The sequence below is a fragment of the Ahaetulla prasina genome, chromosome 9 (assembly GCF_028640845.1).
Source record: "Ahaetulla prasina isolate Xishuangbanna chromosome 9, ASM2864084v1, whole genome shotgun sequence".
Taxonomy (NCBI): domain Eukaryota; kingdom Metazoa; phylum Chordata; class Lepidosauria; order Squamata; family Colubridae; genus Ahaetulla; species Ahaetulla prasina.
In genome coordinates, this window is record NC_080547.1 from 24,065,723 (window position 1) to 24,076,328 (window position 10,606).

Consider the following 10,606-nt stretch of genomic DNA (forward strand, 5'->3'; position numbering starts at 1 on the left):
CTAAAAACACAGATCCCAGACTGTCATTTGCTAACTATGAAAAGGTTTTGCAATTTCTCTACATGGCTGAATTTAGGCTAAGCAATGATTTGTTGATATCCAGATGATAAGCCGATCAATGTGGATGGGTTGCAGTTGGACAAAAATGCCCGTTAGTAAAGATAAGGACGATATGCGTTGCAGTGGCTGAAATTGATGATTGGGTGAATGCTATAAAGATTCTAGTCCAGATGTACTTGAGATGAAGTAAAGAAAGATGTATGGGTAGAGTAATGAAAAAAGTGGGGGGAGATCCTGAAGCAATTTGTATGAAACATTGGCTAAGATGAAAAATGCACAGGCCCGTATCATAAAATCAAAAAAGATAAATCAGAAAGATCTATTGATGAGCAGGTCAGAAAGTGATAACAGACACATCTATTTCCTGGATGTTTAGCAAAGGTAGGCTGGAATACAAACATATTTGCACAGTTTAGAAGCACACATAATTCTGCTTTTTTTAATGGAATATTTTGCCAATCTCCATTTTCCCTATTGAGTTTTTGGTCACACAGTTGCTTGGCTTAGGCAGGCTTGCTTTCTTATCACTGGCATAATATTGTTTATTTCCCTGTTTTGTTTTACTTCCAAATCCTGCTATTTTTTCATAGTTTTGGGGGGTCTTTTATATTAAAAGTAACCTACATTAAAATAAATTAAAATATGGGTAAAACTTATCCCTGTGTCATCGTTTTCCAATGATTATTCTATGCACTAAATCGGAATGCAATACATAACTGCAATATCTGTATGGTGAAGAAGTAATATACAGAGGAATCCCAAGCAGACAGACAGACATGAAAGTCAGCCTTACGCTTTAGTTTATTTTCAGGCTAATGTGTACAGGATTTCAGAATTGTTTATTGGAGTCGGGTAGGAAACGCTCAACTATGCAAACAGTGACTTAGGGAATAATTTAATAACATTCACTTGTAGGTTATTTTTAAAAATATGAATATATATAATAAAGTGAATGGCTAGTTATTAATATTTCTTTTCCTTTTTTTATTAAAAAAGTTTTATTTAACATTCATATCCACTAACATATTTAGTGTACAGTCATATACAATTAATCGGACCTGCCTGGTCACCACCCCCTTCCTTTAACTCTCTTCCCTTCTCTACCTTCTTCTACTTTCCACAACCATGCTCCCCTTCTCTTATCTACATCCTCTCCTCCTTCCTCCCTACTCCTTTCTTCTCCCTCTTCTATCCCTCGTCCCTCCTTTCCTCTTCCTCCTCTTCTCTTTCCTACCTCCTTCTCTCTTCTACTTCCTTCTTTCCCATCATTCTGAAGTGGTAGCCAGGCAGCTCCGATCTTACATTAATTATACATCTTCAATCATCCCTGTACATTAACCCTCAATCCATTTTCTACCCTCATCCCCCCCTCCCCCTCCCTTCCCCTCCCTCCCCCCTCTCCCCGGGAGTTCCCAGAAATGAATACAGGGTTGTTGTTTTTTAATTTGAATTTATATCCCGCCCTTCTCCGAAGACTCAGGGCAGCTTACATTGTGTTAAGCAATAGTCTTCATCCATTTGTATATTATATACAAAGTCAGCTTTTATTGCCCCCAACAATCTGGGTCCTCATTTTACCTACCTTATAAAGGATGGAAGGCTGAGTCAACCTTGGGCCTGGTGGGACTTGAACTTGCAGTAATTGCAAGCAGCTGTGTTAATAACAGACTACTTAGTCTGTTGAGCCACCAGAGGCACCAGAGGTATAAAACACTACTTATTAATATTTCTAAAGAACATAACATATAAAAGTATCCAAGGAGTGCATCCAAAGAAAAAGAGGATGCAAATTGCCTTATACACTGTAAGCCGCCCTGAGTCTTCGGAGAAGGGCAGGGTATAAATGTAAAATATATATATATATATATAAGAGACTGCTTATAATGTTCAAACACCAGTGTTTATGCTGCAATGTTAAATTTCAAAGTTATCATTTAAATGAAACCAAAGCACAACTCATCCCATAATGGTGGCAACTGACATGGAAATCCTGCTAAAATACATGGGAAAATCCCTTTGGGGGGGACAAATGCACTTGGCGTTAGGGTTAGGTCTCCATGAATTTGGAGAGTAAAATGGACATCACCAATGAATTTGGAGCACATCAGTATGCAGTATGCTCAGGAGGATGCTGACAATTTGAGCTCACCTTGTCTACATTTCCTGCTAAAATATTTTTTTTATTTTATTTTTTTTGTCGAGTACATATTAGATAATATATATAAGCACGAATTGAATACATAAAATTAATACAATTAAAGGGAACATTAGAACAGGGGCGGTAGGCACGCTGGTGCTCTTATGCATGCCCCTTACAGACCTCTTAGGAATGGGGTGAGGTCAACAGTAGACAGTCTTAAGTTAAAGTTTTGGGGGTTTTGGGATGAGACCACGGAGTCAGGTAGTGCATTCCAGGCGTTAACAACTCTGTTACTGAAGTCATATTTTTTGCAATCGAGTTTGGAGTGGTTCACTTTAAGTTTGTATCTGTTGTGTGCTCGTGTATTGTTGTGGTTGAAGCTGAAGTAATCATTGACAGGTAGGAGATTGTAGCAGATGATTTTATGAGCTATGCTCAGGTCATACCGAAGGCGGCGTAGTTCTAAATTTTCTAAACCCAGAATTTCAGGTCTGATGGCATAAGGTATTTCTGGACGCGCTCAATTATATTAAGGTCCGATATGCAGTTTGGGTTCCAGACAGATGAGCTGTATTCGAGAATTGGGAAATCCACGTAGGGTTAGGGTTAGGTCCAGTGGTGGGATTCAGCCAGTTCGCACCTATTCGGGAGAACCGGTTGTTAACTTTCTAAGCAGTTCGAAGAACTGATTGTTGGAAGAAATCTTATTTTGTTTTTTTCCACTTTACAGGGCTAATCCTCTAAGGAAGGCAGGAAGGAAACATTCTGGTGTTGTTTCTTGCCTAATCTTTATTTCCCTGCTAACAGAAACTGCCTCTCTTGTTAACCCTTATTACATTGTAACAGCTAAGGTGAAGCACCCATCGATGTGACGTTGAGTTGGCCACGCCCATACAGTCACATGACCACCACCGAGCCACGCCTACCCAGCTGGTCATTAGGACAGAGAACCGGTTGTTAAATTATTTGAATCCCACCACTGCCTTAGGTCCCCATGAATTTGGAGAGCAAAATGGACATTGCCAATGGATTTGGAGTGCATGGGTATGCTCAGGAGGGTACTGACTTTTCGTGCCTGCCTTAATCACATTTCTTGGTAAAATACATGGGAAAATCCCATTGGGAGGCAAATCCATTTAGGGGATTAATCTATTAGTTTATTGGCAGGTTTCCTCCTGAAGCTTGAAGGGAGCTTTCTTTACATATAATATGTGTCTATCAATTTTCTGGAAGTCTGATGTTTTAAATTTTGGTTTTAACTTAAAAATTTCAAGTTACCAATTTTAAAGATTGGAGGGATGAATGACCGGTAAACTCTTCCCCCATTGTGGGTAAAAAGTGCAAATGAACTTTTTATTGCCCAGGAATGGGGGTGGAGGTGGCAGTTTACAATATCGTTTTTCTGCTCTTTGTTAATCAGCCTAGTGGGATTCTCACTGGTACGTAATGATTGACTCTAGAAAGTCTCGTTGGTTTGCTTTAAGTAGGAAATTCTAGTAGGCTTGCTTTAAATAATTTCATGGATAAAAATGGTGGTAAAGTGGGTGTGTCCTACAATCAACTATTAGTATATATAGGATCCATTTGGGGTCAGCCAGGAAAACTCTGTTCCGAAGGGAATGCTCAACTTAAACATCCAACTTTTTTCCATCAGTGAAGCCTGCTAAATGCCATTCTCTGGGCCTTATCAATCGTTATAGTGTCAGAGCTAGAAGACAACCAAGTTTGGCTGTCTTCTGCAACTGAGTTCCTAATTTAGCTCACTAAGAGATAAGCTTTGCGATATAGGCTGAATTAACACCAGCTGGTCAACCTTTGTTCTTCAGGAGGAAACCCGAGATGGTGAGTAAGACCTCATATCCATTGTTTGCTCTCTTGAATTTCTTGCAGACATCTCTCTCTCCCTCTCTCTCTCTTTCCCCCCTCCCTCTCCTACATTAACTTTAAGATGAGGAGCCTACATACATTTTTTTTTCAGTCCTTAGAGTAAACAAGCAAGCCACAGTTGGGCATTTATGCATGCAAAAATGCATGTTCCAATTATGCTGGAAAGATCTCATATCTCAATGAGGATTGAACACAGTTTTTGTAGAAAGTCAATAAGCAATTGGTGAATCAAAATAAAATGGTGGCGTGCTTTAAGGCATACTGCATCTGCTTTAACTGCTTCCAGGGATAATCCTGACTTTTTTAAAAAGCTGTTTCATTTTGGTACTCGGATTTTTCGGATCCTTTGCTTTGCATGGAGACACCCTTACAAAGAACGGTTACATGGAAGCAAAGAAAGGGCTTTTTTGTAATGGGTAGGGTTTCTCTCCCCCGCCCTTTCTCTCCATCCATCCATTCATCCAACCAGTTTAGTGAATCTACAGAATTGAGAATGTCAGAAATATTATGTATCTTGTTTCTTTCATTCTTTACAAGAATGTAGGAGCTAGTGTGTGTGGTTGTTCTTCAGCAGAGTTTCTTAAAGTGTGGTCCTAGGACCCTTAAGAAATCCCCAAGACCCTTTCAGAGCTCCTCACAATATTTGCCAGATATGGAAGGTATTTGCAAACTTTTAAAACCAGGGCACTCTTCTCATAGTATTTTTATTTGCTGAAAAATATGGGTTTCTTTGGGAATATTATTATATATTAATCTCTAATGAGTCTACTGCTTATCTTAAACTGAGTCAATATGTATATTCCATGGACTCATTAATTTTAATTTTTAATATGGTTAGTGTTGATAAATATAACCCATGGAAGCAAAAGCATTTTGAAGGGTCCTTCGTAAGTTTTAAAAACGGAGAATGGTTGTGGGAGCACAAAGGTTTAAGAAACACTATTTTATGGGAATAATAAGAGCATCTTGGTTTGTATTAGCTGGGCCTTAGGACCATGGATTCTCTATTGATCCTTTTTTCTTTTTCCAGGCTAGCAGAAAAGCCGGGACACGAAGTAAAACTGCTGCTAAGCGGGCACAGAGAGGTTCATCCAATGTCTTTTCAATGTTCGAGCAGTCACAGATCCAAGAGTTTAAGGAGGTGAGCAAATCCTAGGATCCTGTAGCTAAGAAATTTTCAATCAAAACTGTCCAGCTTGGATCCGATGCATGCTTCTTTTTAAAATATTTCTTGTGTCATGTTATGCTGTTCTCTTTTAATGCCATTTCAGCAGCTGATTTATTTCAATGATGATTGAAATACCTGTTGTTCCTTTAAAGGGGGAACTTTTTTCTTGTAGACTGCTTGATCTAGCTAAGGATAATGATGTCAAGTGCCATGTGAATAATCAGATTTTAGCCATATAAGTGACCTCACAGAACCAATAAGAGTGGAGGCAATATGTATATTGAATGGAAAGAGGTTTTGCGTGTTTGATAGCCAGTTCCCTCATTAATACAAACAATAAAGGAAAGGTGTGGAACATCTTGCAAGGATGTTTTAATTTTTTTTAAAAAAAACAATAAGTACCTTCCAAATCCAGTTTTGGGGCACCAGCTTTATTTTTCAGACTGGTATTTATCACTTGCAAATTTCACCAATACAGGCTAGGAAAAATATTCGGAAGATACTGCATGAAAGTGAGGGAAGGAATAAAAATAACACTTGTGGCTTCTGTCAAGCATCAAGGATTTCTAAGCTCTTAAAAGAGCATACTCACAGGAGAGATAACAGTCTGAAGAATGGGGTTCCTGAGGATACAAGACAGGAACATATTTGTATGAATAACTGTGCTTAAAGAATCTGAGCAAGTTTGCTTATTCTCCAAGGCATTTAGCTGCATTGACCAGAATCGAGATGGAATTATCAGCAAATCTGATTTGAAGGAGACATACAGTCAACTCGGTGAGTGACTTTACTCTGGTTATGAAACAACAATCTGAGCAAGTTCAGGAATCTTTTCTTTACTAAAGATCTTAGCAGATAGAAATAAAAACAGCTTGGCATTTTCCTGGGACTTGACTGCCAGCAGAATGTCACAAAATTCTGATCTCTTCCAAACTTGAAAGCCGGATTCAGTCAGATAGTATGTTTATCTACTGCTTTATTCATGGACACAACTAGGACTGTGTAGTAAATTAATTGTTATGTCCTGCACCGGCAGTGGCAGCCCCTACTGGTGGAGATGGTTTCTTGTTCTGTTCTGATTGGCTCCCACTTTGACAGCCGAGTATAAAAGGGCTGTCAAAGCAGGCGCGCTGTTCTTGTGTTGTTGCTGGTCTCTGTGAGTTAAAAATAAACGCTATGTGTGAACATCTGTGGAGCCTCAATTATTACGGAACCCACAGAATATAATATTCATGGTAAGGGTATTAAGATGTAAATGGTTACACTAATCAGGCCCTGGAATAGTGGAAAATAAATTAAATCATCTAGACCAGGGCTGTCCAACCTTAGCAACTTTAAGACTTGTGGACTTGAACTCCCACAATTCCCCAGCCAGATACGCTGGGTGGAGAGTTTTGGAAGTTATAGCCCGCAAATCCTAAAGTCGCTAAGGTTGGACACCCCTGAGTTGGACTATTTATTTAATTTGTTCAGTACTGCTTACTCTGACCAGGAACAGCTTTGCAGGTCTGAGGTAGAGAGAAACATTTCTCATGTTTTCCTTTTCAGCTACCACTCCTACTCGTGTTCTTTCCATGCTAGAGGCAATAGGGATGTTGAGAGAGTGCATGCCTTTTAGGATTAAGTTCTGCTCCCCTCTGCTCTTAATTCCTTCTTTTGAAGAAGTGGTTACATTTTTCTGGACCGAAATGCAAAATCTGCAGTGGTCTTTCAAGGGGCAGTACAGTAAAGGGTGGGAGGGGGGGAGATGAGAAAAGATGGAATTTGCTTATCTGTAGCACTAGCTGTAGTTGTGTTATTTTTGGAGCTCTAAGTACTCCTCTTCAATTCTGGATGGTGTTACTGTTAATAAACAGTTCATCAGTTTCATAGGATGGAATGAACTTCCCTTTTTATCATGCATGCAACGGCTGGTATACTGTGCCTTAATTTGACATTGGATAGAAAGAATATTTGTAGCTTGGGGTTGAACTGTGGAGGCCTTGGAGCTCTCTGATTCTGGTTGTTTGCTTGAAAATACTTCATTACCAAACAAGGTAACATAATTAGTGCTAGTGATTGCAAAATTATCATGTTGTATAGAAACTGGTTCACTGCTTTGTCCTGGTATTGTCTTGTCCTGAAGGCCATTTTAAGAGAAAATATACCTTCAAATGATGCCCTCTCTGAAAGGGCAGCTATTGGAAGTCTGTTGGTAAGTAGAGATGTTACCAAAATCCCCCAAATCTGATATTCTCCCCAGATGTTGGGAATCTGGATTATTTCCTCAAGATCTAGAAGATCTCCAAGGTCTCTTCTAACTTTGTTATTCTGTATAAAAGTGAAAACAAAGCATTCAGAAATGGAGCCTTGTTCTGATCAAACATTCCACATCTGCTATATTCTGGAAGGCACTTTGGACTCACAACTGAACAAAGCAAATAATAGACAATATACCCAGCTAGGAATGTTGACTGCGATCAGCTTTCTCTCTACAGGCAAAATGAATGTGAAGGATGAAGAGCTGGAAGAGATGCTGAAGGAAGGGAAAGGACCAATTAACTTCACTGTCTTCTTAACACTCTTTGGGGAGAAACTGAATGGTAAATTACCATTGTCACATCTTGGAATTTGCTGCTTAATCAAGATGAGGCTCAATATTTTCCTTTTGTTCCAACACTCCCAAATTTCCACTTCTTAGAATGTTGACATCTTCTGTCATTTCTCTCCCAAGAACATGTTCTCCATATAAGATTCACTCTTAAGCTACAGTTAAGTGGCAGAGTTCCGCTATTATGCATGCAGAAAACTCAATACTTTATCTACCACATCTCCAAAAAAACCTTTTGTTATTTGAAATCCTAAAGAGGTGCTGGCAGTTAGGGGCTGCATTTGCATCAGAGATGGAATTCAAATCCCAGCACTACCAGTTTGCTATTGGTAGTACGTGGGCGCACACACTTGATTCACAAGTGTGTGGCACTTCTGTGCATACACAGAAGCTTCTGCGCATGCGGAGAGCATTTTTGATGATGTCTGGGCAGTTTGGTGAAGCCTCCTGCCGCTACCAGTTCACTCAAACTGGAGCGAACCGGTAGAAATCCACCCCTGATTTGCATCATATATTTAACTAGATTGAATAAAGCTTTAATAGATGCATTCATACCACCTCAATTTGGTTAGATTTAATGGGATGTACATCTGCAAAATAAATAAAGAAACTTGGGTAAGTGCATCTTTATTTACAAGTGGGCAAACATGTTGCACAAAACCAGCCTATTTCAGTGACTTTAAATTCAATGTATAGTACCAACTCAGGAAATCAATTAATTCAATAACCAGATCAAGTAAAGATTCACATTCCTGGGGTTGTGGGGTGACAAGCAGCATCCTAAAGCCTTGGATGCATTTTCTGGAAACCTCACAGTTGTTGTTTTAATAGGATAGAAGAGGAGAAATATTAAATCCATGACAGTAAACATATTGTCTATTTTAATTCAATTTAAATAATATGAACTCCAATTTAGTTTTATGATACTAATTATTTAGAAGGTTGCTTCTGGCCAAGTGTGCAGATTGTGCACATGCCTGATTTAAGCAATATTGAGAGCCATCCATATCCAATGAAAAGAACTCCGAAAGGCAGTTTTATCTGTTCCTAAGTAACCATATGGCTTAGGACCGGGATATTTGCGAGACCGCCTTCTGCCACCGATTGCCTCCCAATGACCTGTGCGTTCCCACAGAGCGGGCCTCCTCAGGGTGCCGTCGACCAAACAATGTAGGTTGGCGGCCCCCAGGGGGAGGGCCTTCTCTGTGGCAGCACCGGCCCTGTGGAACGAGCTACCTCCGGGGTTATGCCAACTCCCCGACCTCCGGGCCTTCAAACGTGAACTGAAGACCTTATTATTTCACCGATCGGGACTAGCCTAAGAACTATTTTAGAGAAATTTTAAATGGGTTTTAAATCGGTCTTTGACCGTTTTAGTGATTTGGCCATTAAATATCTGGTTTTAATTGTTTTAAAATATTGTTATTTATTAGATTTATATTTGCATTGGTGTGTGTATTTTAATATGGCTGTAAACCGCCCTGAGTCCTTCGGGAGATGGTGCGGTATAGAAATGTAATTATAAATAAAAATAAATTATAAAACATCATCTGTAGGTACTGATCCAGAGGAATCCATCCTTGCTGCCTTCAAACTCTTTGACCCAAATGGAACTGGCTTAGTCAACAAAGAGGAGTAAGTTCAAGAACTATGTGTTTGTGTATGTGTTTTATTATCCCTTCAGGCCTTCTATTGAACAACCAAAACCAGAGTTCTGTAGGCAATGTTTTCAACAACACTGACACATTTAAACAACACTTTTTAAAAAATTGTTTTCCAGGTTTAAACAACTTCTGATAACTCAAGCTGACAAGTTTTCTCTCGAGGAGGTGAGATAATCCTATTGTCAAAATCCCTTCTTTGGCAAGAAAATTTTTCTCACAAGTTCACCAAAGCTGGGAGATGCCTTTCTCTCTATATATCAATTGAGTTATGCTTGATACTGATAAAATTTGGTTCAAAATGGATACCCTTGGCTACATGTTCGGACATGACACATGAGATTTTTAATTTTACTTTTCAGATCCTGAGGTTTTGTCATTTAATCATTGCATTAGATCTATTTAACACATCTATTTTCTTTTTTTTTGAAACACCTCACCAAATTTTGGAAGTTTGCTTTTGCTTTTTGAAAAAATCTTGGTGTTCTCAGGAGCTGTTAGAAAGACTGAGGATCCTGGTAAGACCAATGGATTGTTTACTATTGGCCAGGGCTTTGATGGAGAGAGGAATCCTCAGGGATCTTATTGCAAGACCTTCAAAAGTTGATCGTGACTGTTGACTGTGATTTCCCATACTTACTCTAGACTCTGTGTTTCTTCCTATCTAGGTAGAGCAAATGTTTTCTCTTGCTCCCATGGATGTAGCTGGAAATATTGACTACAAATCTTTGTGTTATATCATCACACATGGAGATGAGAAGGAAGACTGAAGACTTGAGTAGGGCGAGGACTGGAGGCAACTCCCATTCACCCTCCCTACTTAAAAGATTACAATAAACAATTTCATGCAAAACAATGAGACCTTGTTTATGACAGGTGGGAGAAAAAGATGAAGAATAGAGAACAGGAAAGAAGTACCGCTTGGGTTTGCATGATGGATATTGTAATACATCTCATCTGGTGGGCACCAGATTGGGGCAGCTCACTGACTTACTAAGTAAGTCTTGGTCTTGTCAGTGCCAGACTTGGGCATATGCCAATCTAGGGCCAAGAAAAATATGGGTTGCTCATCTTAATATGAACTTCTTGAGTTTTGCAAT

General features: G+C 39.3%; 1 protein-coding gene across 1 annotated transcript; it reads left to right on the forward strand.

Annotated features, from left to right (window-relative positions):
• The first annotated feature begins 5,062 nt into the window (after positions 1-5,062).
• MYL7 (myosin light chain 7) lies at positions 5,063-10,276 on the forward strand. The gene is made up of 6 exons (XM_058194450.1): positions 5,063-5,228; positions 5,957-6,032; positions 7,733-7,837; positions 9,402-9,480; positions 9,626-9,674; positions 10,175-10,276. The coding sequence occupies exons 1-6, from the start codon at positions 5,193-5,195 to the stop codon at positions 10,274-10,276; spliced, it is 447 nt and encodes a 148-aa protein (XP_058050433.1). The 5' UTR covers positions 5,063-5,192.
• Positions 10,277-10,606: the final 330 nt, after the last annotated feature.

What these genes read in the sequence shown, in the direction of transcription:
- MYL7 (XM_058194450.1), top strand. Translation starts at nt 5,193, where the DNA reads ATGTTCGAGCAGTCACAGATCCAAGAGTTTAAGGAG. An exon ending in CTTTGGGGAGAAACTGAATG is followed by an intron (nt 7,838 to 9,401) that starts GTAAATTACCAT and finishes CATCATCTGTAG; the next exon opens with GTACTGATCCAGAGGAATCC. An exon ending in ACAAGTTTTCTCTCGAGGAG is followed by an intron (nt 9,675 to 10,174) that starts GTGAGATAATCC and finishes CTTCCTATCTAG; the next exon opens with GTAGAGCAAATGTTTTCTCT.